This window comes from Falco cherrug, chromosome 1, assembly GCF_023634085.1.
Source record: "Falco cherrug isolate bFalChe1 chromosome 1, bFalChe1.pri, whole genome shotgun sequence".
Classification (NCBI taxonomy): Eukaryota; Metazoa; Chordata; class Aves; order Falconiformes; family Falconidae; genus Falco; species Falco cherrug.
Genome location: NC_073697.1, coordinates 54,791,688 through 54,817,721, shown reverse-complemented (window position 1 = coordinate 54,817,721; position 26,034 = coordinate 54,791,688). Strand labels below are relative to the sequence as shown.

The window sequence follows — 26,034 nt, the reverse complement described above, 5'->3', positions numbered from 1 at the left end:
AAATCCATTTTGTCCAACCTTTTCAGACTTGACTGCATGATCAGTGTCAGAAAACCACAATTAGGTATCTCTCTACTGACAGAGACTGTCTGATACAAGATTTGTCAGCAGATCAAAGGGTGCCCCATGCCATGCAAAAATCCAGGAAAAAAAATGGATAAGCACTATCTTCATACCTGCTAGCATGCTGGGAGTGAAGAGAAATTCTTTTTCCTTTTTCAGTTGCTCAGAGTAGCTTTCACAATCAGCAGGTTTCATTACTAGAAAATCTTCAGCTGTCTGCCCTATAACGAATAAATCATCATCTTTAACTAGGCGTACATCTTCATCCTATAGTTTAAGTGCAAACATCTCTGTTAGTTCATGTATTTCTTAAAATGGAGATCTTCAGAAAGTACACTTTGAGAATTTTTAAGGAAACAAAAGTTCCCATTTTGTATTAGGTTATTAAAATTAATTCAAGAAGTCGTAATAAAAATATGAACTTTTATTCTATAGCTCACACCATTTCCTCCTCCTCTTCTTCACCCTCATGGGTTTCTACACATTCTTCTTCTGCTTCCTCCTCTTCATTTAATTCATTCCTCTTCCTGGCTCTAGCTTTTACATTCTCTGGCTCAGGATCAAAACTGAAGGTAAAGAAATTATATGCTTCTTCAGCGGAAGGAAAATCATTCTGGAACTAAGATGACAAAGATACATTAATATAATATTTACCAGAAATTTAGGGCAAGTGAAGATATCTTTCCATTAATAATAACAGCATGTACAAACACTTGTCACAGAATAATTACTTTATCTTAAAAAAACCCTCATTCAAATGTTGAAACTGACTGAACTTTTTAAATGATACATGAAACTGTCTCTATTGCTATACTATTACTTAATTAAATATTTCCTGCAATGTTTTATTAGAGAGAGTTACCTCATTTAATTTTAACCAGCTTATTGTTTTAAATATGAACAATACGTGAATCAGAAATGCCAAAGTTTAAATTCTGGCCATAACGCAGGTATCCAGGTGAATGATATGAAGAGAAATTTCTAATGACATTTTGCCTCTGAAAGACCCAGGCCCCTTTAGTGTTAGGTTGAGTCTTCTAATAAAAGAATTACTAGCAACATTTTGTGCCTAATAAATATGAATATACTAACCTGTAAATTGCTTTAACTGCCAATTGGTGGTATTCAATAAAGAAAGATTTAAAAGAAGAAACATTTTTCCTCCAAGCTTCAGTAATTGTAACCAGATAGGTTTACTTGATTTTTTTGTTGTTGTTAAAAAAAAAAAAAAATAATAAAAAAAATAAATCAAATGACCCATAGCCATTCTTATATTTGATAAGGTCCTCTTTTTATATTTCAGGTTTTGGCATATACTGTTTTTGAATTTTTAGGTTAAATAAAAGCCTTTTCACTGCTTAAGACTGAATTCTGTCTGCTTCTCCAAACAGAATTATGAAGTCATATCAAGTTTTAAAGTAATTAATATCAGTTATTGAAATGAAGGAATCGGTACTTACTGTTGACTTTTGCTTAAGCTTTTTTACAGAATCACGAAACTTTGTTTTTGATGATAAGTGGGATTCCTCCTCTTGCATCTCCCTAGACTTATCATTATCAGACTAAATAAAAATATATACATAAGTTATAGCACACATTTGTGATCCATAATAATTAAAAAAAAAAGACAAATAGCTGAATATAGAGATTAGATATTATATTTGCACAGAAAAAAAAACAAACAAAAAGAAACACAGTTACTGTGGTAACAATTATACCGATTTTATAGTTATCTTAAAAGGGTACATCTAATTATTACTTAACTCATTTCTCCTTTGGGTCCAGAAATAGACTGTAGACTATCAAGAAATGATTCACTGCATAATTGTTAGCTTGCATTCTTCACTGCCGATGAGATCATTGTTCTGCACTCCCAAACACAAGCAACCACAAGCTAATCTCCACAAGGGGGAGAAATGGGGTAGCAATGCAAAAGCCTTGTCTACAAATGAGAGGCTGACAGACAGCACAAGCCAGGCAGCAGTGGCAAGGACGTCAACAGACACTGCTGACCAGGGCAAGGAATCAGGGAGCTAAGGCCACCTTCTCATACAGCCCCTGCTGCAATCAGGAAAAAAACTATTTGGTATTATTCAAAAAAGTTTGACTCCCTTGCTTGGGTGCTTAAATACAGACTTCATTATTTGTTCTCTCTCAGTTACTGCTAGGTTACTCTAAAACTCCATGGGTGATACTCCTCTACCTTTTCAAGAAAGAAGGCAGCAAAGTTATCCATTACCAGTTTTCTGAAGCCTCCTTTGTCCCTACACACAGGTCACTGTGAACATCACTGGTTCTGAGGTTGCTTCAGCAAGTTCATTTAAGTGCTTCAAAGTGATTTTTATCAGGCTCAGCCAACCTAAACACATCTAGCATTCTATCTCATTTTTCTCCTTGTGGCCTGAATTCTTAGATTAAGAGGAAGACATTTCTCAAGTTCACATCTATTCAACCTAAACTTCAAAATAATCATAGCAAAAAGTAAATCTCAAACCCTCGTAATCTGATGGCCACTTGTTTAACAACAAAACAATACTCCATATATGTGTAAATGAGTACAGGAAACAAAACCAACACATGGAAGGTTTCAGATATGCTTTATGTAAAATTAGTAACCAACTTTAATAAGAGTATCACTTCTACATTTCCCAATACAAACATACTGAAGCAATGCTACTTAACTGAAAGCTAATGATTACATTTTATAAGGAAATGTTGACAAAAACCTCCCCACAACCTACATGGATAGGTAATTCTCCCCTAGACAAGCAACGTAGCCAGGCTAATTCACATTGTTTGGAATTCCAGATAAAAACATTACTGCTACATGCTGTTATTTCCTGGGCATACACGTTCTTTGGAACACATTTTCTACAGGTGAGATCTGGGTGCAAGTTCTGCACAGGCATAGCCTCTGTTATTTTTTTAATACAAAATTAATCTTATAAGAAAGAACATGCTTATACTAAAAAAGCCTAAACATAAAATAGTAACAAGGAAATGCAATACAGTGCAATGACAAAGTTTATATACAGCCTTTAGCAATTACACTGTGCCAATTTATATGAAGTTATAATACAGTGGTCCTTTCTGTTACAGTAACTTTTAAATACTTCAAGGTATCTTATGCTACCGAAGTCACGAACCTGTAAATGACAGAATTTTCACATGATGTCTATATTACAATGAAAGCAAATTACTATTGTTAAATATGTACATGAAAAGCAATAATCAGAAAGGTTCCTTCCTGGTTACTAATTCAAACAATAGTATAATTTTGATCCCATTAAAATAAATCAAACTTATCTTCAAGACTATATGCAATCTTTGATTTATTTCATGTTTCACATTCACTCTCTTATTAGCAGGACAGCAAGACACAATGCACCTTCTTACCGCTTCATCCAATCTGACTTCTGTTTTCCTTTCTTTGATGCTTTTTAAACACCTTGGTCGTGGACTGGGGTCTTCTTGCAATAAACTAATTTCTGCTTTTGACTAAGCACACACACACACACAAAAGAATGCTTAGCTATAATAGAAATATAGTAAGACCACAGTTACAATAATTCCTAAGAACTCAACAACTTATGTGTGTTTGTGTTAGGGACAGAATCTTTTAACTATCAGCTTAAGTGACTTTACAAACCTAGGTGTTAATATCCCTTATTAAATGGCCCCATAAACTTACAAGGAAATCCACTGATTTCAAACTAGTGTAAGAAATTTTTTGACAGAAACCACAGAAGGATCTTGTAATGATGTGAATTATATAATTGTAATAATTTAAATTATAACAATGATAACGTTTATATTATTACAAACAAATTAAATATAAACTTTAGGAAAAAAAAACAGCAATAGAAATACATTGAAAAATAACTGCACTGACTGATGAACAAAGTATTATTTCAGCATTAGAAATAAAAAAGCAAATATCCCAATTCAGATTCACATAGCACTAAGCAAGCAAAATGAAGTGGGTGGTACTTACAAGACTAAATCTAACCAAACAGGACTTCTGAAAGATTCTCACCTTCGCTGCTTTTAGTTTCTCTCTCATTCGTTCCCTAACAGAAAATTCTGCAAAGTCTGTTCTCAGTGTAGAAGGACCAGGTGGCAAGTCTGAAACAGATAAAACACGGTAACATGTTTAAATTACATATTTTCTGAAAGAAAATTATGTAAAATAAAACTATATTTACCATACAGAGTCCCATGTTTCAAGAGAAAGAACTGGCATGACAAAACGTGAAGGAACGAAACATTCTTTGGAATCCAGACCTTACAGACTATCATTTAACTGCTATTTTTTTGTGATGGATCTGCCTTTCATTATATACTATAAACCACCTTAAGTAAAGCATATACACACTCTTTTTCCTTATTAAAAATACATGAAGAATTAGCTGGCATTATATAAGCTGTTAGTCAGAACTGTCTAGATCTAATTTTGAATGGTGATGTGCTATAAATCCTGATACAGGTGTGATCAGAACAGTAAAGAATTTACAGACTTGCTTCCTTTTCACCTTAGAGCCACCTGCTTCTTGTAGTGACAAAATACTAATTTCTCCAGCAGTGTTTTTGTGCTATAGCACTAGTATGGTCAAGAGAGTAATATGCATTTTACCTTGTCCCATATATGACTGACAGCATCATCAAGTAACTTTCCATTTCACACACAAAGCTACTCTCAGCTCTACTTGTGCCAACCCTCTGGAATCAACAGCTCACTTCCTCCAAGCTCCAGAGCAGTCTGTCCCTGTACTCAGGAAGTCAAGCAAGACTCGCAGGAGGCTACATGGACGAACTAACTCAACTCATGTATAAAAAGAAAACTTACAAGAAATGTAAACAGGGATAGGTGACCTGGAAGGAATAACACACCACTGTATGACAATGCAGGGATGGCTTAGGAAAGCCAGAGCCCACCTCGACTTGAATCTGTCAGTGGATGTGATGACCAGCAAGGTGGGATACTACAGGTGTATTAGCAGCAAAAGGAAGACTGGGGAAAACGGTTACCTGCTTCCGAATGGGGCAGGGGACCAGATGACAGCATACACAGAAAAGACCCAAGTAGCCGGTGCTTTCCTCATCTCAGTTTTTATTGCCATCAGGAAAACCAGCAGACAAGCCTGGGGCACCTAAAAGTGACCCTCAGTAGAGGAAGATCAAGTAAGGCCATATTTAAACAAACTGGGCATACACAAATCCATGGGTCCTAAGGGGATGTTCCCATAAGTGCTGAGGAAGCTGGTCAACTGCCACCTCAAAGCCACTCTACATTACTTTTAGAAATCATGGTGATGATCAAGGGAGGTTCCTGAGGACTGGAAGTGAGCAAATATCACTCCTGTCTTCAAAGAGGGGAATCTGGGGAACTACAGGCTGGTCAGCATCATCTTGACGCCCAAGAAGGTGGTGGAGCAAGTAACCCTGGAAACCACTGCCAAGTGTGTCAGGCACAAGATGAAAAATGGGAGTCATCAGCATGGAGTTATGATGGAGAAAAACTTCTTTCTACCTGACCAATGAGACAATTTACTGAGATGAGATAGCTGGGTTAAGGGATGAAGGGAAAGCAGGATGTTGTTTATCCCTGTTTCCTATAACACCCTTCTAAAGAAACTGATGAAATATGGACTACATATGCAGGTGGACTCAAAACTGGCTGAATTGTTGAGCTCAAAGTATTGTGATGAGTAGTGTTAAGTCCAGCTGGAGGCCATCACTAGAGCCGTACTCGAGGTTGATTTCAAATAAACAAACAAAGAAATCCCACAAGCCACTCTCCAGCCCAAAGAACTCATCAGAACTCTATGTCCTTTAGAATCAAGTATTCTCTGCTGACCCTGCGAAACATCTAAATCTGAGTATTAAATCAGTAGCATATATTTAGATTTTTTGATAGATAGTAAATACCAGGTTTGGACACCGACTTGGGTAATCAAGTTTATGGAAAAGGAGAATTACTGTTTCTTGCAGCCTTTGAACTGCTGCTCCCAAAAAGCCCACGCTTTTCTTCTGTAATTAAAACCAAATGCAAATGCATCTTTGATAAACAAATTTATCAGGGCCTCCTTCTCCTCTGAAGGACTGATGGCATTCCTCCTCCTTATCTTCATTGTATCAAACCCTCTTAGATTATGATTTCTTCAGGTAGATTCACTAAATATTAGTAGGGTGACCCTGTACCCTACTGTATTCCCTGACACCTACATAAAAAGAATGAATACTTATCCAGTTGTTTACAGAGAAGCTATGCTCTTGGGGTCAGATATACAAAGAGCATGGGTTGTAGGTATCCACTTCTCATATAAACACAAACAAAAAACTTTTTAAATGTACAATATAAATGAGATTGTATGTGTAAGTAAATGGCAACACTTCTAGCAGCTTTATGTATTAAACACAATTATGGTCATTTTCTGCACAGTATTTTGAGCAGATACCCATCTCCCTCTCTTGGATTGCACTACCACTGTAAAAGAGTGAAGGTTATCATTTTTATAAAAGTCTCCAGAATATTTTTAGCTGAAAACATAGTTTTAGGTACCTAATAGCTCACAAAGTCATCACTTAAGCATTTTTCTTTTTTGAAAGACCTAATCATTCTTTCATTAACAAAACTGATTCTAGCTACATAATTGTCTCCCCATCTGCACAGACCTCTTCAGTCTCACTGGAGCCCTGGAGTTCACCTGGAAATTCTCAGGAGCTTACTTTTTCTCCTGAACTTTTGTAACTAGCTTTTACTTCCAGAAGAAGCTCCATCATTCTGCACAGAACACACTGGCCCTTTTACTAGAACAACTGTAAGGAGATTATCAGGAGAAGACCGTAGCTCCTTTTGCACATACGTTTTGTGGTGTGTGGCTTTTTTTTTTTTCTTTAATTTTTAATCTGTGAACACATAACATTCTAGTGAAGTCTTTCTAGTTATCTCCACTTAAAGAATTACATTACTTCTCAGTTCTTTGAGCTAAACACAGATTCGTTCTTTGCCCTTAACAAAAGAACATTGTTTGCCAAGTTCTAAGTAAAGGGTGACTTCAGGTTTATATAAGGCATTAAATTCATAAAAAGGAGATAAAACAGCAAAGGGTAGGAGCTTAGGAATGGTAATGCCACACAACATATATCGCGTTATGGCTGATTCAATATTATTCCAAGAGCTCCACTGGCAGCAGATAATGCTGCATGTTGAAGATACAACTTAAAGGCTACCTACTATACCAAAGTCAAATTTCTAGGATGACCTTAGTCCACTGTCATTTAGAAAAGAAAAATACATTAAGATAAACCCCACTAGAACTAATTCTACTCAGAAACATCAAAAGATTTGGGAGAATCCTAATCTTTTCAAATTACTATATTTACTGCCTGTATTTGTGAAGAGAAGCAGTCATTTTATTTGGAAGCTTTCAAAAGAAAGAACAAGGCCCAAAGCGAGTATCACTAGTATGAGACACATAAGAGGAAAGCAAGCATCTCATAACTACTTCCTTACCATAAGGAATACTAGAGATAGAAATAAGCAAATACTCAGCGGAGACACTAAGAGATGGCACACAGAAAAGCCTGTTTACATTTTGTCTTTTCTAAGAAGGAATGCAGTACGAGTAAAAACAAAGAATTAATGACAAAACAGAGGACAAGATCTAGATAAATATTAATCAGACAGATAATTAAAAGCCATCATTGCAGGGTATCCAATAACGAACTGACTGCAGCAAAATCAGTACCACTGGTGATTCTGAGAAATGATGTAGAACAGGCAAGTTCCAAAATCCCGAGCAAGTGACCTTTTTAAGAAATGGGAAAGAGTGAGCTACAGAAGCATACACACCAGTCAACTTCAACTCTACAAAAAAGACTTGGCTTATTTGTAAATATTTAAAAGACAGTAAAATAACAAGGAACAGAATGCCTAGATTAGCCAAGATCAATATGTGTCAAGCCAATTTAATGTTCGTCAACATATATTTGACCCATTCTTGTAAATAATGGAGAAAGCATACATCTCAACTTTCGAGCCTGCCTTATAGAAGGCATCTCTCAGTATTTTGATGAAATGACAGGGTGGGCAGAGGGCACATGCAAGTCACTGGAAAACCACATTTACAAAGTTAAAGTAACAGTTAAATAAATTCAAACCCCGTATTGAGGAGGTATTTTCAGGGTCTACTTCAGTCTAATGCCTTTAAAGCATTTATTAATGGTTTGAATAACAGAATAATGTCTATCTGTGATAAAACATGCACCCAAGTACTGCAAGAAGCCACATTTGCTCAAAGACTGACTTTAAAAAGTTTTTGGAATGGAGAAAAAGCTTCAACATCTTTTACAACTTCAAGCCCACAAAAGACTGTTGCATACAGAAAGGCTTTCTTTCTGCTGCACATGGAAACGACAGACTTTAATTGCAATAAGGAAGGTGATTACAAACTGGAAAAGCTTTTTAAATGTTGGGGTATTGTAGGATTGGAATAAGTCCCTTAAAAGCTTGCACTAGTGAAGATTCCATAACTATTTAAGTAAAAAAAAACAAACAAAAAAATCCCCAAACAAACCCAGGTATCAAGACTTAGACTTGTAATGACTTAAAGGGAAAAACTGGTCTAAAATTACTTTTTTATTTCCCTTCTGTGACTTTTTTCTACCATTGTATCCTGTTCAGTTAGCATGCAAAACCATATTCTATTTCATTAGAGCAAATGCTTCATTTCAATTCCATTCTGATAAATGAGAACTAGAAAGCAACAGATCAGAATCTGCTTTTGATCTTCTGAAATACTTGACAATTGCTTGTAAATGTTTCCAGACAAGCCAGGTTAAAGAGAACACCACCATGCCAAAATAGAGCAGAAACAATCTGCCACTACTTTAATCACCTCTTAAAGTATCAGAACTCATGCTCTGTATGCACAATTCTTTATGAATTAACCAATTCCTTGTGACAATGGGGGAATTATCCTTTCTATACATAACAAAAAACATTTTAAGGCTTTAGTAGTTGCAGTAAAATTAATTCAATGCATCAATTATTTTGGGATACCATGGTTCCTTGAAAAACAGGAACACATAAAAACCCACTTCTGTTACTTTATTCCTCTGTACATATAATTTTGTTCTGCTTATGTGAATGGGCTCTACAGCCAACTAATTTGTGCTTAACTTCAAAATACATTTTTGAAGTAAGAGAATAAGACTAATATCCATGAAATCATTACTTCACCTGTATAAAAAACTTTAACACCATGTTTTACATTGGAAGTGTCATTATCCTACAGTAGCTCCATATTTTACTTTGGGCAGATTTAATAAGCCTGCTGGGTAGTCAAACTAAACTTAAGCCAAGCTGAGACTCTGAAAACATCATCTAGTAAGTTTCTCCCTTGATTTCACCTGCACTTGGAAGCACTCAAATGCCTTAGATCTCTGTATGATTTCAGAGCTCTCTACACTGACACAGACCCAAAACTGCTGCAAGTATCTTGACACCAATCCCACATCTGAACACGGTGCAGAAACCAGGCATGAAAGCAGACAGACATACGCTGTGACCAAGCATCAGTTACTTAAAAGAAAATAGGGAATGGTAACTTCCAGCATAGGTCCTAGAAACACATTTGTGTTTTTCATGGATACAATTGTTACATAAATACATAGTCAGACCCTCCAGAAACTGCAACCACATAACTATACAAATTCAAAAAAACAGGCAATGAAGAAAAAGATTTTGTAACACTGCAGTTGTCCTGGCTTCACAAGGGAATAACTATCAGATACGGCTTTTTATTCAAAGCAGGTCTTCTTTTGCAACTCTAATTTATTAGTCTGACGAGCGGACTAACATATAGCTAAGTCTTTCCATTTAAGAAAGTTATATAGGCATCTAAGCACATACATAATTAGATTAGAGGAAAATAATGATTTTCTGCAAAGAGAGTGCATTAAAGAATAGTAGAGACTGGCAGAACGCTTGGAAGGCTAACATGGACAAAGAGAGACTATGATGAATATTAAGTGAAGAAATAGTTGGTGGACATGTTTCAAGGTAAGTTTGCCATAATGGGACCAGAATGAGAAAATAATCTTACCACACTAGCATAAAATGAACCAAGTATTTGAGTAACATCACAAAAAAAATCCACAAACATTACCTACTTCCCACTTGTGTTAAAATACAGTTCCCTTCTCATAAACACAGGTCTGTTTTTAACACCACAAATTTAACATAAACAATAAACAAATACAGAGACAACCATAACAAACTAAAAAGGCCTAGGAACAGAGGCAACATAGTATAACAGACACTCAAGTAAAACCAAAATAAGATAGTAGAGGAAACAGCCTCTGCAGAATTTTTCAATAGCACCTGGAAAATGGTGGCAGATGTTATATTTTATTATTTTTTTAAACGGTTACCACTTGGCAAGCCAATGATAAGCAGAAACTCATACACAGATCATCAGCCTAGCAAAGGTAGTGAAGAAAGCCACTTTTACCTTATAACTAGGCAACACAGTAGTGAATGTCAGTGTCAGCATGTTCAAAAGCTTAACATACAGAAAATGGAAATTTAGGTTACTTACAAATCTGTCTAATTGAATTCGAGGGCAGGGAGGGGGAATTGGAAGAAATTTTGGATAGATGCATGAAGACTTCAGCTGAAGGTGAAATCTTTCTCAAAATTTAAGATGTAATATTAAAAGAAATAAATCAGAAAGATAAACTATACTGTAATTAAGTAAACCAATGATACAGTCTAGTCATAATATCACATGCAGTACTTTTCAGTTGATCATACAAAATTACCGGAATGAAATGGATTTCAGACACAGCCACAAAAACAAGTAACAGAGCAAAATACTTAACAAAACAAAAACATTTATGACATAAGGGAACTAATGGCTAGTTTTCTTCCCTGAGTACTGCTGTGTTGCTCTGTTTATTTGTGGAAAATGAGCTTCTGTAAAAGAAAATAACCGTCGCTAGAGGGTGTCTCGATTTCCCTATGGAATCGATCCTGAAAACTGCTTGGACTCCATCTGTCAACAGCACCGTAGCACAAGCTGGGACAGCAAGTCTCAGAAAACACTCAAAAGGAAAGTACACAGACCTTGAAAAAGCTGGAAACATCCCTAAATTGCAGATGTCTGTAACAAATACCATATTTTGCTAAAACGAGTTTAAGAACAATACATACTTTTATTTTGTTAAACCTTGATATTGATGAAAAACTAAGCATGCTTATACTTCACTGGATTTTCATTTAATTGAGTTGTTAATACTCTGTTCTTTAATTAATGCTTTTATGTATCTTACGTAGGTAAACCCATAAAACCATGCAGTTAAGATTCCCAACATTAATGTTGTCCAAAGAATTTATCATCAGGAATATTGCAGAGATTCCACCCAAGACACTGAAGATTAGTTTTCGAGTACCAACAACCTCCATTCTTTCCAAGCCTGCGATTAGACATTCACTTCCAACAGCTTCCCACCACATCGCTCCCCTCTCTCCTAATCCGTGACCGAAGAGTACTGCACGTGACAAATAGCCCAGCAATAAAGCCATGCACGTCTACGTTAGCACCTTTAAAAAACCATGTATTTTATGTAAGCACATTTCATAATCTCCTCATATTTAAACACGAGAGGAGCACGCCTTTCGAGCGTGGCACGCTGAAGCCGCCGCTTCCCGCCCGCCCCGCGAGCCCAAGGCCGTGTGCAGCGCGGCGCGAGCGCGCCCCGCCCCTGGCCCGGCCCCGCCCCGCCCGCGGCGGAGTCACTCACCACGCGGCGCCCCAGGGGCAGCGGCCATGCTGGCGCGGCTCCTTTCCTCCGCCCGCGGCTCGGGGGGACCGGCAGCCTCCGGTAGCTGCAGGGGGACGGAAAAGGCGAGGGACGGTGCATGAGTGAGGGGAGCCGAGACAGGACAGGAGGCGGGCCCAGGCCCTGCCGCCGCCGGTGGGACGAGCGCGCCTGCGCGCCGGTGACGCTGGCAGCGCTGCGCGTGCGCTGTGGTGGCCCGCCGGCAGCCGGCGGAAGGAGTGCGGGGCGGCTGCTGGGCCTGGCCGTCGGGGGGATGTGGGGGGCGGAACTCAGAGGCCGTTCACCGTTTTCTGTCTCCTGTGCCTGCGAGCTGTCAGGGTCCTCCTCAGCATTTCCACCTGGGCAGGGTCCTCATCCAGGAACTCCTTTCACAGAGAGAGGAGAGAGGGAGCTGCGGGGTGGGGTAGAGGCAGGCCTTGACACCAGACCCACAGATGTAATCTCTGGTCTATCCAAACACATGGTTTATGCAACTTTCGCTATATGTGTGTGTGTATTTTTTATATATATATATAAAATGTCCCAGTGATGCCGTTGGCGTGCCCCAGTCCTGAAACTAACTGAAGGTGGCAACCACTGCTATTAGCTGGATTAAAGCCTACTGACAGCTGGAGAGCATGTTGCCTTATCTTTGTAGTTTCTCCTCTTCATACCACAAAGAGGATTTGGTTGGGGGTTTTTTTACCTCCTTCAGACATGTTATTGACATAGCACCAGCACAGTTTAAACGTGATCACTTCAAAAGTATTTCTGCAGCTTAGAAAATAGGGTAACTTTCTGTTTTTGCAACCTACTCAAGACTAAATATATTTAGCCAATAATTTGAAGATAATGTAGTCAACATGAAATAGAACAAAATACACATTAAAGGTGCCTATTTCACAGCATATGGTATCTCGTATGTTGCAGTGTATTTGCACGGAAGTAATTATGCAAACCTGCGTTAACTGGAATGGTACTGACCTAGGGTTAACAAGAGCTTACAAGACACTTACTTATTTCACTTTTTGCAGTTATATATGTAAAAGATTCCTTTTACTCCAGTGAAAAAGGATCATGCACCATTTTTGTCTCAGCTAATGGGACACTAACCTTCATGATTATCATCTGGGATTCTTCGCTGCGGCTCATCTGGTTGGTGGCTGACATCTAGCTGTCACAAGCAACAGAAATTACTGATGAGAGATATGCTTTAATATGTGCGTAATGATTGTGAGACACATTCCATGTAACCTTTGCACCCTGAACACGGAAATGACATACCATTTAACATACAGCCTTAGTACTTTAAAACCGTATCTTTTTCAGAATGGAATGATTCAAAAATATATGTATCCATTTATTTAATTATTCCATATAATAGTGAATAATGTGGGTCTCTACACACTGTATGAACACTCTTGTTACATTATTTTTTTTTTAAATAAACAACCCACCTACAGTCCATAAAGCTAGCTGCTAAATTCAGATAATTAGACACATTCAATACCTTTTTCTGCTACTGTCAGTGTTGGGCTTGGTTGGCTTTTCAGCTTTACCAGACCTGGAAGCTACCAAATCACTTCAGCTTTGTTTACACTAGAAAGTTGCTGTATTTGATTATAAGCATTTAAGAATTTTTTAAATTTATACCTGTACAACTCATTTCATTGCTACTGTTGCTGCAGGTTCCTGTCCTGCTTTACCTTTAATCAACAAGACAGCGACCTCAGCCGTACTTGTTCCCAGCACAAAGCTTGCACCAGTGTAAAACCCCAGTGCCTACGCACCGAGTTAACATGAAATAACTTGCAATAGCACAATTTATTCTGCATTTCAAAATTCCCATGAAACAACTCATGGAAATAAAACATGGAGCCTTTTTCTGTACCTGGATAAATCTCTAGCAAGAGGGTCTTGTAGCAAGTAGGCCTACACAGGTCATCTGTTGCTGCCCCATCACTCCTTTGTACTGGGTGTGTACAGGCTCGTGCATTTTTGCTTCAAAAAGTGCTTCCAGCCCAGGCTAGAATATGAAGAGTGATCTTCATATCCCTATTTACCTCTTAAAGAGATGCCTAAGAAAAAAGCAGCTGAGGGGGAGCAACATGGTTATCTCCTTCCTGAGGCTTAGCCCTTGGCAGCTACTGGCACCAGGGATTTTCAGGTTTCTAAATAACTCTCAACTAGCACAGGGAGCTGAACTCACACTAAACAAGTAGTTTTCACAGACACAAACCACCTGTGCATTTGCCTCGGCACCGGTTCCCTCAGTACCAATTCCTTCGGTAATATCCTGCACCAGGGCGAAGGGTAATGTACCCAAAATTGGCAACATTTCCTTGCTACAGGCAAGGTTCATCAAATGCCCTCTCCATAGCACAAAAAAACACAGCACTGCAAGAAGCAGCAGCATTTTTACTGTGTGGCATATAAACCTCTTCTTCATATCAAGCTTTATGTATGAAATTTAAACAGTCTTTCCTAAAAGCACATGTAAATGGAGAACCCTGGCAACATAGCAGAAGGGCCTTAAAGCCACCTTCTTAAACAATTTTCTAGCATTTCTTGAAGTTAAGTATTATAGCAGACACTTTAAAATGTAATAAACAACTGGATGCAAGAACCATAAAGCTCTCCATTAGCTCAGAGACGGTTTCCAAAGCACTTAAAACTAACAACAGAAACGCAGCAAAGCTGCTCTCACTGCTCTTTAAAAAAGTAATTACATCAAAAGTACCTAGAAAATAATGTTGAGGATTTTGGATTTTTAAACCGGTCTCCTTCCGGAAAACACACAGAACACAGTGATATTAAGACAGCTCTAAAGGAAAACGTTTGTTTCCTACCTGGGTTTTCTTATGCAGCAGCTTTCAGAGTACAAACAAGAGCCAAGCACAATACTACCCCTAGCAACAAAGCCTCAGCTTTGCTTTTTAAAGAGAAAGAGTCAGATTCTCCTCCTTAGTCACTAAAACAGTTCCGGAAGACTTCTTTTTTGTAAACAGTTTCTTTTACAGTAGAAGGGAAAGTCATGAATAAAGTATGGGGAGGGTGAAGCGATTGCAACTCCTGCAGGCAGCAATGCACTTCAGTTACTGCACTGACTTGGAAAACAAAAAAAAGTATTCATGGTATATTTTTTCAAGATCAAGGATGGTTATTTCACACTGAAAGAAAGGCAGTTACTCCTCCTACCTTTAAGTACCTAACTTTGCTAAATTATCTGACTTGATTCCTTTGTACTTTTTCTGAAAGTAGAGGAGAGGCACAGACTCTTCTTGTGATGTGTACAATTCAGAGCAGCAATTCCTGAATATCAGCCATTTGCAGAGAGCTCTGTTTCCTAAGTGGAGTTGTTAATCCTCTAATTCAGACTGTATGCCAACATTTCAGCAAGTAATTTTTTTTTTAAGATTAATTTCACCCTGAAAAAAATCCCTGGCATCAGTCATGTAGGGATAAAATCCTTGAAGAGAACAATTAGTAGCCAGTTGTTCTCCAGCTGCTTTCTCTGCTTTCCAATGCATTAAAGTACTCTTTACTTTAGAGTAATAACCAAAATTTGGTAGAGTATTAACCAAAGCTGTATCAAGAGGACAAAGATGCGTTTTTGTTTACAGATGACCTTTAGAAAACAGCATAAGCCTCAGCATTCTTAGCATGTCATGTTGGGGAAAAATAATGGGAAACAGCAGAATTAAAAAAGGTATAAACTCTCAGCAGCTGTAGTTTGCAAACACAGGCTTTTTGCCACACCAGGATGAAAAGATATCTGACTGGGGGAAAGTGGATCCTGAAGCCACAGCAAAAAGAAAGAGAAATCATAACTTTATAAAGTTATCAGTATACTTTCATACTTCTGTAGCTGAAGAAAGAAGAACATGAAGGCTTCGTTAGGTTATTCTAGAGCCTGATTAAAGGGAAATACTTCAGCCCTGGTGAGAGAAGCAGAGGAGGGATGTGTTATCTGCTTGTTAAATGCTCGCAACCAGCTTATGTAGATAAATGTCAGTGCTATCAGATGGGTTGTAGAACTGTGGATTGTCTTATATACAATTCTTAATTTTTAGAGATATAAAGCAATTTATAGTTTTCCTGTCAAATCCAGAGAGGGGTATTTTCTGCTGCAATGAATTGTTAAAAAAGTAATTTCTTATGTTAACATGTGTATTAGTAACTTCAGTATGACCAGAATAAACAATACTGCTGACACTAAATGAAGTTGTTATTAGACCTATTTATAATTGTCTTTATATAATCAGTCCCTATAACATCTGAAGGTCTGTTACTGCAAAGTTTTAGTAGCTGGAATCACATGAAAGAAGATGGCTAAACTGATTCTGATACTATTGTAAGAAGGAGACCATGGGAAGAAGTAAACAGTCATAGTAGATAAAAAGATTTGGCGATGCATTTTTAATTGCTAAAAGAGGAGCGATCACAGCTAGAAGACACCTGACATGACAGCAGCTTTCAAGAATGCAGAAGAAATGTAATCAGAAGAGAGGTTTCGTAGGGTACAGTACACAATCTGTTATCTGCTAAGTCTCACTGTAGGTAGAGGACTGTGGAAATGATCCAGTGAGCGAATCTTCATACAAAGTTTTGGCAAGGACTCAGGTTCAGCATCTTGTTTTGCTGATAAGTCTGTGTCCCATCAATTTATTCCAGTCTCAGAAACAGTTGTCCAAACAGATTAAATGATGGACAAATATGAACAGCATTATGTAAGGAACATTGTTATAATAACCTAAAGGAGCAGTGGGGGAACTTTGCTTAACAGGATGGAAAGCTGCTTAAAAATACATGACAGTACAATGACTCTGCTCACAGGAGACATACAAAATTCAAACCACATATGTTTCCTGGGGCGGAGAACAACTCACTTATCTCAGTCAGTTTATAAAAACAAAGGCAAGCCCAATGTCATGGATTACACTGGACAGCAGATTTAGTGCTCCATGTAAGATGATGTGAGCCGCTTTACACTGTCACAATTAGACATAAACTATTGTTTTGTCAAGGATGGCCAAGGATGGCTTTTAGCATGGGCAGGCTAGATGGCAGCTTGTAGTGACCGTGGTGCAAGCTGCCCTGGGAGCGGGCAGGCTGAGGGATCACGGACCCCAAGTTCAGCACTAAAACAGTTTTGAGGCTTTGAGGGTAAAGTAAGGCTTGAATTGCCATATATGTCTCATTTTACCTGCCTGGAATCAAAGGCAAAACTTGTAAAAACAAATGAAACTGGAAGCAAAACTGCAAATCTTACAAGTCATCTGCAACAGATGGCTTACAGAATAAGAATATGTGTTGCTGTGTTCTTAGAAGAGGAATTTCAAGTACTCTGTGCAACTCTATAGTGATCCCAGTTTCAGGGAAGCTGCAAGCAAGGAAGAACAACCTCTGCTCATCTTGGTTATTTAAAACTGATCACACCTTACTCCAACAGGACAGAAATCACAATAAAAATTCCTGAAATTTGTCACGCCCAGTTTAGAAATCCATGTTCATGTACCAGAACATCTGACAGAGTGTGGGTGAACGCAGATGATATGTGGAAGGGACATCAGCATCAGTGGTAGGCAAGTTTTAAGATGATTAAAGAGATTGTTCTTTAACTAAAAATTTAAAATCCTTTCCACTGTCTTCTGAAGCTGAGGATAACATTTTGTTGAAAGTAGAGAAATAAAAGGGACTGCTCATACATTTCCTACATAAAATTCACTCATTTCTAGAAATCCCAAGTGCGTCTTGCTAAAAATTCACTTTAGAGCCTGCTGAGAATCATAGTTCATTTATGGTTTTCAAGAACTGATTATTTTTTATCCCTTTGTTCACATCATGTAAACAAGGCTATTCCTTCACAGAGATGGTTTTACAAATATTGCATTATGTTTTGTGTTGTGTTTAGGATTTTGACAGGTGCTTTAAAGTTGAAAAGAAACAAATTTATAATTTTGTTTTGGTATAGGTAGAAACACTCCAGGATACTTTTAGATTTTCTACACTTAAAATTAAGCATCCTTGACAAGCTCAGTATTTTATATAGGCTTAAGTGTGTTGAATTTGGAGGCATTAGGGGATTATCTAGCCCACCTTAATATACTGTAAAATAGCCAAGTTACTGTAGTTGAAGTTGTCCCAGGAGGAACTTGAGCAATACTTTATGAAAGGTCTGACAAGAGGTCACTTCCATCATTATAAGGGTATTTCTCTGTTGTCATCAATCCACATCTTCTCTCTAATTGTGAGACATATAAATTGCCAAATTAAACTATGCCAATTTTTCCACTTAGCGGATTGTTCTTTAAGAGCAGACATCTTATTTTTTCATCATTCCAAAGTTAAAGACTAACCTAAGTTAATCATGTAGATACAGGTAATGTGAAGAGACAGGTTCGCCCTGGTTCCTCCTTTGTTAAAGTAGGTGTCCAATACAGTGTCATCCAAACTGAGATTTAACCATCTATTTCTTTGCACTGATGACAGGAGAGCCAGCAACTAATTTAGCCTAGGCAATGATCTTTGAGCTTTTAGAGATTAAAGTCAGGTAAGATAAATTGTATGCTAATACTTGCTGCTGCAGGAAAAATCTGCCTAGAGGAAAAAGATCTCCTTACACCTCTTCCAGCAGGTAGCTGCTGGATCATACCAAAATAAATATAATCAGAAATTAGGGATCTAAGCCAAATGCCAAATAATCCAAGACACCTTTTTCTTTGTATATATTTACTATTAAAAATATATGCATAATATGTCTAATTAATTTTTCTTTTGCTTTAGATAGTAACTTTCATGAATGGATCTGAGGTGTACAGCTAGGACAAAACCAAGTATCAGAGACCAATAGTTTCGTGAGAGTACCTGGAAATGTCTTGAGGTTGATGTGAGGAAGAATCATGCCTCTGAAATTCAGAAATACTGACATAACCTCAGTTGGGAGTGTTGACTGGAGGAGTTACAAGTAAGTGAATATAAGCTCTGAATGCTCTCTGAGCTGAAGTCTAAATGGTTGGTACTGAAAGGAATAAATTGCTTCTTGAAAGCAATGTATTACTCATTGAGAAAGGCTGTGGTGCATTGCTTTCTCAGCTCTATTTTTTCCTATTTACTCTCATGTATTGTTTCTTGGATGGGATTCATCACTTTCTGACAAATATAAAGTAAGCTGCATTTCCACATAAAACTGAAGTTCCTACTGACCAAATTGTCTAGTACAGCATCAGTATAGTTATCCTGAGTGTGAATTACCTGCCAATGGATAAATTAAACCAATTAGAGAAAAGTAAATTATTCAGTAAATGTCTTAGTGAATGAATATGAACTGAACCTAGTGGAAGGTAAATAAAAATGAAGTATTATACGAACTGCACCGACTAATGAAACACACTTGGTAGGGAATGAAATAAGCTACTTGTCAGTTTTATATATTTTTGCCCATCCCAAAAGTACATAAATGGTCTTAGGTAGATTCAAAAATATTTGAAGAATGTAGATGATGTTCTCAGTACTGATATCCATTAGTAAATATTTCCTCTGTGTTGTCTGAGCATTGTAAAAAAATCTTTAGGACCTATTGCTCCTGAAAAAATTGTGTAATAGCCTAAACTTCATGGACATTAATACCAGTAGTGAAGAAAGTGAAGGTATTTATTCAAAGTAACGTACTCGTATCAGTTTGAAGATGGAGTTTAATGTAATTAGGTATCTGGTCAAAAATGTTCATCAATGGAACATGTGACTGAGTTCTTCCTTGATGTCACTCTACCAAGTATAAGGTCTGAGAGTAAAAGATTGTGGGGAGCTATTTCAAATAACTTTATTTTTACTTATGTATATTTGCATACTTATATTTCAAGTAAATATATATATGTTTTAGTTATGAATCTCAGGAACAGTAATCTTAATATTGTTGGAAGGTTTCCCAGTGGTCTCAGGTTTGTATGAGTTCTTACAACCTCGATCAGGAAGCCCAAGAGTTGGTGCTGCAGAAAAGACATGCTTCCTCCTGAGAGTTTCTCCTAGTGATACTAATTTCTGCTGACTGTAAGCAAAGTCTAGATGACTGACTTGGTCTGGATGTCTGATTTTATATGGCACTATGGCATGTATAGGATGACATATATATTGTGTAGAAATCTTTGATTAATTTTAGATTTGATCCCAAAGAGATTTTGCTCTTTGTTATCCTACAATTTATTGAAACCAAACTAGACCTACCCACCTACTGGTGTAAATACTGGGAAGACTTCAACCCAAGATATTTTCCATATAAATTCAAATTTAGACAGAGGAGTACCCCTAATGAAATATCATGTCATCAGAGCTGATCTATTTTCAAGTAAAATAATAGCAATAGCAATGATTTATTTTAGGGTAATGTCTTGAGATCCTGAGTGAGTGCAGGGACACATACTACTTATATACATATGTTGTCCATGTATATATATGTAAGTAAAAAGATTCTTCTTGCCAAAACTGGTAGGAATAACTCAACATAATTACATATTTTTAACAGTTCATGCCAAAATACTAAACTGTTCAAATAACTACAGAATCCAAATGGGAAAACTTAGGGAAGCTAAAATGACTTTTCTATGATTGTACAAACATAGATTTAAAATTAAGTAAAGGGAAGCAATAACTCTTGGTTTACTTCTTCCTGTGATGTCATTTTCAACATAGGTGTGGTTAAAATATCTTTTTTATATTCCATTCATTTTTACAAGATTATTACATGGAAGCTGTTTGCTTTTGGTTAGGATTGCAACCAGGAATATTTCAGTATAAAGCCCTATTTTTTCCCCTATTCAATTGTAAAAAAAATATTTTTGTCTGAAAATTTCCAGATTTATTATAAGTACCAAATATGTTTCTGTAGCGCCTGAAGAAAATTGATCATACTCTTAAGTTTGGCTTTATAGATTTTCTAATTCTAATAAAAGTTGACCTGTTATTCCTAACATAAATTTTCTGTTGATTCCAATGTTGCAAACCTACTTACACTTTTTTTTTTTTTTTAAATAAACATGTAATTAAACTCTTCTATTATTTACTTTTGCTGCATAATACATATTATAGGTCCAATCCTGCATTTGTTGAATCATGTTTCCTGGAAGTAACAGGCCTGATATGATTGTCTCTTCTGTCCTGTGGAATTTCAGCGCATACAGTGCTGAGAATGCCAACAGTCTTTTTGCCTTGGATAGGCACTGATGGCAGTGAAACAGTGGCATCAATCATGGTTGAGAATTATGATTTGGCTTCATTTTGCACTCATATTGTGCTTAAGTTGCGGGTTTATAAGTGATTGTACAGCACAGTGATAAACTGAATCTGTAAGTGTTCTCTTCCATATTTTTCACAGGAAGCAGCACTTGTATAACACTAAAAAATTAGATGTCTACTTAGAAAAATAATCCACTTTTGTCTTCTGCCACACATCTCTCACTGTCAAATAAAACAAGGCTTGTATAGGCATTGACAGTTTGATTTGTGGACAGGACTTTGCACCTGTTCGCTGCACAAAGCAGTGATCATACTCAAAGACATGCACATTAACACATGGGGAGATAAGGGCACAGATACAGGGTGCATAGGCTAATATTTCATACATAACTGTAGTGGTAATTTTGCAATCACGGCTGAATTTTTGTGTAATTTTATTTGGTTGTGATTTTCTTAATTAAGTCAAATACACAGAAAAACCCCAGAAATTTCTCTCCGCCTTGGTCATAAATAAAATGGGATCAGGAGTTGTGTAGCTGTCCTGGTTTCAGCTGGGATGGACTTTATCTTCTCAGGAGCTAGTGCGGTGCTGTGTTTTGGCTTTGGTGTAGAGACTTTTCAGTTCCTCAGGCCTTGCTAGTGAAAAGGCTGGAGGGCACAAGGAGCTGGGAGGGGACACAGCCAGGACAGGTGACCCGAACTAGCCAAGGGGATATTCCATACCATGGGACGGCATGCCCAGTATATATAGCTGGGGTCTGGCTGGGGTGGGCAGGTCGTTGCTCGGGGGCTGGCTGGGCACCGGTCAGCGCATGGTGAGCAGTTGTGTTGTGCACCACGTGTTCCTTTCTTCCTTTCCCTCCCCTCTGGATGTTATTCTTTCCCTTCCCCTTTTCGTTATAACTGGTATTGTCATCGTTGTTAGTGGTCTTTCATTTTCATTCTGTTTCAATTATTAAATTGTTCTTATCTTAACCCTTGAGTTTTACGTTCCTTTCCAACTCTCCTCCCCATCCCTCTGGGTGAGGGGGGAGTGAGTGAGTGGCTGCGTGGGGCTTAATTACCAGCCGGGGTTAAACCATGACATCAACACAGACCACTTCAATGCATCTGAAAATGTCTGAATAACTGTTAGAAATAGCAGGTTTCTGTAAATCTGGGATGAATAAAATAATACTGAAAATTCTTGAAAAGTAAGAGCACCCCATTAAAGATTGCCAGTCTTGACTTAAAGCTGTTGAACGCTGGAGAACTCGTGATGTTCCTAGGTACTTTTACAATGATTGATTACTGGCAAAATGGGTTCCCCATTTGCAGTGGGAATCGATAGTTTCTCACTGGTGGATCTTCCTGTGCTCCTCCTATCTGATAGAAGGAAGTGCCAGCTACTACCAGAAATTTTATCTCCAGACGGGTACTTGCAAACTTCAATCAAATCACCTCTTAACTTCATTGACAAGAAAAATAAATTGACCTTGTTAGATCTTTTGTGTAAACCACATGGATGGAATTACAACCATATCTTTTTTCCAATGTTTGAGTAAGTTTTTAAAACACTGACAGAAGTAGCAGCTTTGTAACTACTCTTTACTCCTACTTGTAATTCCATTTATCATACATCCAAAGGGCTGCAGCAGCAGCCTACTCTGATGACTCGTATTTAGCTGATTATCCATGAGGTCCTGTGTACCTTTTCCAAGTTCACTGATTTCCCAAACTCAGTTTTTCACCTTGTGTGTGAGACCTAAGTTTATTTCATTGCATTTGGCCATACTCTAATATACGTAAATCTGCTTTAATGATGTGACTCAGTTTGTTCCATATAATTTATTCTTAATACTGTAATGTTACTGTTCTATCAGGGGTTTTGGCATCCATATTTTTCTTCAGCAAAAAGGTTTTTTTCTTCCACATTTCTCTTAAAGATACTGAACAGCGTTGAAAGAACAGCAGATCCTCTTGGAATTACATGGAAAATACCCATATTGAATACTGATTGTCTGTCTCCGAGTTTTTACATCCCCTAGTTTTTAATGACTTTAAATGTTTAATACTTTGTTCTGGTTTTTTATGACTGTCATTGGGCAGTCCTCAGCTAGTACAAATCTTCATGTATTTATGAGGAGGATAGTTAATTATGAATATCATTTGTTGGTGTAAATATTAGATGGGACTGTCCTTGTGATCTGTTCAGCTGCACCCTGAAACAGGCATTCGTATTTTATTCCTCTCCTTTTTTAAAATCAATGTTTTCTCTGGTTCTATTGTATTTCCTGTCTTAAAATGACCAAAGATTATATTGCCATCAATTGTTCGATTTTACTTTAATGTCATATACAAAATAACCATTCTACATTGCAACTTAATATATTTTATATAAAATCCAATGTACAGTATCTTAGATTTGTTTAAATAGTATTATAAACATAACTTTCAGGAGGAGTCAGTCCTGGAGTGATGCAGTCTTTTGTTAATTACAGTTCCTTTTGATATCCCTGCTGTTTAGTAAAAAAATCCAGCGTAGATTCTAGAAAGATTCTTATGAACTCAGATTTTGTTCCTGTGAAAGCAAAAATAAACTCCTGATTATTTTTTTTCCCCACTTTGTGTCCCCCACACAGCTAGATAAGATCCTGTGCTGGGGTGTCCAGTTTGAATGTCCTTTGACATCATCTGCTTCAGAGCTCATCTTCATCTGATAAAGCATCAAGGTAATCTGTATCAACATATAAAAGAAATCCAGAAAACAAACTGTCTGCCCATGTTGGATCAGAAAAGAGACCATTTTGGTCAGTGTAGAAGATCTCAAGCCATACTTCATCTTCTGGCTGAAGGTAGATCACTGTGGATCCAGAAGCTACATCGTGGTTGCCTGTGTTTGCGTCAAATGTCTTTATCCGGTACTTTCCATTGTGAACCAGCCCAATCGCGAGATGCTTGTTTGCTAAGGTGATATCATAGGAAAAATAATAAATCCCTGGGATGGCACAAATAAACTTCCCTGTGGAAGGGTTGTAATGCTCCCCCTCATTGAAGAGAACTTTATTGAATACAATTGGTAATCTTTCTTCTGGGTAGCTCGTGGTGATGCCAACAGAAAAGGCAGATTTCAGCACTATCTTTCCACACTTACAGACCCCTGGTGCACCTGGCTCTCCTCGGTCTCCTTTATCTCCCTTAAGTCCAGGTGGTCCAGCTGGACCTACTTCGCCTTTGGCACCAGTCAATCCTCCAGGTCCTTTTTTACCAGACTGACCTTGGTCTCCTTTTTCTCCAGCTGGTCCTAATGGCCCAGTCTTTCCTCTTAAACCTTCAAAAACATTTTAAGTTAGTTAATCGTTGCACATATTATCTCAGTAAATGATTGTGTGACCTATTGTGTGTGCCTGAGCAAACAAGAAAAACAGGTCAGAATTCCAAAACACTCCAAAAATACTTCCAAAATCTTATAGTAAGTTTGTGAAAGGAATAGCAGGTTGGAACAGAGGACTGGGCTTCACAGCCTAAGCCTCCTTTGTTTCTATATTCCTACTTTTCTTCATTTGTTTTGATAACACGTTGAAGAATTTTATATGTAATCAGTCAATTGCTGACGGAACTAGGGGCACTGCGGATGGGAAGGACGGCAGCGTGGCTGCCTATATAATGATACTTGTGCACTAAATATCTCCTACTATTTGAGCACTTCTAGTGTGCGCCTAATACCTGCTAATCATTTAATCCTGGCTAATGGCACAAAAGAGACTTTTTATTTGACACCACACTAGCTTCATTTTCCCAGACTTTTTCTTAGCATCTATGTGCAGGTAGGCTACGCATTTACATTTATTTACACAGATTTCAGTATATGCATATTAGACATATCTAAAATATATCTGCATATTTTTTTTCTCTCACTATATATACATGCATCACACAAACCCACACAGGCACATACACACATTCATCATATATATGTGTGTATACATACATATGTATAACAGTGATGAAAAAAGGTTTTACTTTGTTGTACTACTGTGTTAGATTACACAAATGTTCAGTACCTGCACTCCCTTTTTCACCTTTTTCTCCCTTCCTGCCATCTCTACCATCTCTTCCTGGAAGACCAATGCGTCCGTGTGGCCCCGGGGATCCACTGGCTCCAGGGGGACCCACAGGGCCTGGCAAACCAGGGATGCTACAGATGTATCTGGTGTAGTAATTTTCTCCTTTGAACTGGCTTTGAACAGGTTGTTCGCTTGTGTAGATGGCAAAACTTGTAATGTAAAGCAACACAAACATCCTTGGATCTGAAAAAAATGCATACAAATAAGATTATTTATACATATTATGGCATTCAAGTCACATGCAGATGGCTGTGACTATGCTAATAAGTGTGATGCTGCAGTGCATTATGCACAGGCACATATGCAGAGATTAACCTGGGATTTCTGCATTACCAGAATCCACGTAAGAAGCAAGGAGGAATATCTGTGCAATTGGACCTTTTTCTCATCACCATATGTGTTACTGTATGTCTTTCAAGTAGCCTGTAGACGGACATAGTATAACTAGCAAATACCAGCTTTTTTGGATCAAACTTTGACATGTTAAAAAGGGAATCTGGACTTTTCAATGCAAAGTCCTTTGCTTGCATAGTTTATTTTGTCATTGGGACCTGTATAAGCTTTATGGAGAACAGCCTTCTTGCTGAAGGGAGTTTTATCTGCCGGGAGGATGTGCCCATAGGAGCAGTCTCTCCTAGTAAGAACAAAGCTTACACCTTGATTTCATTTTGAAATTTGCCCTTATGGTTGCAAATGAATATCCAAGCTGAATAACTGCAGCAGAAACTTGCTGACCCTGCAGAAAGGATACTAGAAAGACTGTAGCTACAGCTTCAGTGCCTGGTTGGAAACCCTGCTGACCACAACA

The 26,034-nt window shown here is 37.7% G+C and overlaps 2 protein-coding genes across 5 annotated transcripts in view; both read right to left on the bottom strand.

The window, feature by feature from the left end:
- CC2D2A (coiled-coil and C2 domain containing 2A) overlaps positions 1–14,863 on the bottom strand; it is a 66,258-nt gene extending 51,395 nt beyond the window's left edge. Inside the window, exons 1-9 of one of the 3 annotated variants that reach the window (XM_055701000.1) lie at positions 14,739–14,863; positions 13,003–13,063; positions 12,195–12,275; positions 11,872–11,956; positions 4,100–4,188; positions 3,460–3,561; positions 1,524–1,625; positions 506–682; positions 177–330 (exon numbers count right to left, since the gene is read on the bottom strand). In XM_055701000.1, coding sequence (XP_055556975.1) covers positions 177–330; positions 506–682; positions 1,524–1,625; positions 3,460–3,561; positions 4,100–4,188; positions 11,872–11,956; positions 12,195–12,275; positions 13,003–13,059 — 847 coding nt within the window. In that variant the 5' untranslated portion in view covers positions 13,060–13,063; positions 14,739–14,863. Of the gene's footprint in view, positions 1–176; positions 331–505; positions 683–1,523; positions 1,626–3,459; positions 3,562–4,099; positions 4,189–11,871; positions 11,957–12,194; positions 12,276–13,002; positions 13,064–14,738 lie in introns of those variants that run through there. The other 2 variants (XM_055701001.1, XM_055701002.1) reach the window with 2 other exon arrangements.
- Positions 14,864–23,431: 8,568 nt separating this feature from the next.
- C1QTNF7 (C1q and TNF related 7) overlaps positions 23,432–26,034 on the bottom strand; it is a 50,826-nt gene continuing 48,223 nt past the window's right edge. For both annotated transcript variants that reach the window (XM_055700968.1, XM_027798157.2), the window contains exons 3-4: positions 25,164–25,409; positions 23,432–24,430 (exon numbers count right to left, since the gene is read on the bottom strand). In XM_055700968.1, the coding sequence (XP_055556943.1) occupies positions 23,799–24,430; positions 25,164–25,401 (870 nt within the window). In that variant the 5' untranslated portion in view covers positions 25,402–25,409 and the 3' untranslated portion in view covers positions 23,432–23,798. The remainder of the gene's footprint in view (positions 24,431–25,163; positions 25,410–26,034) is intronic.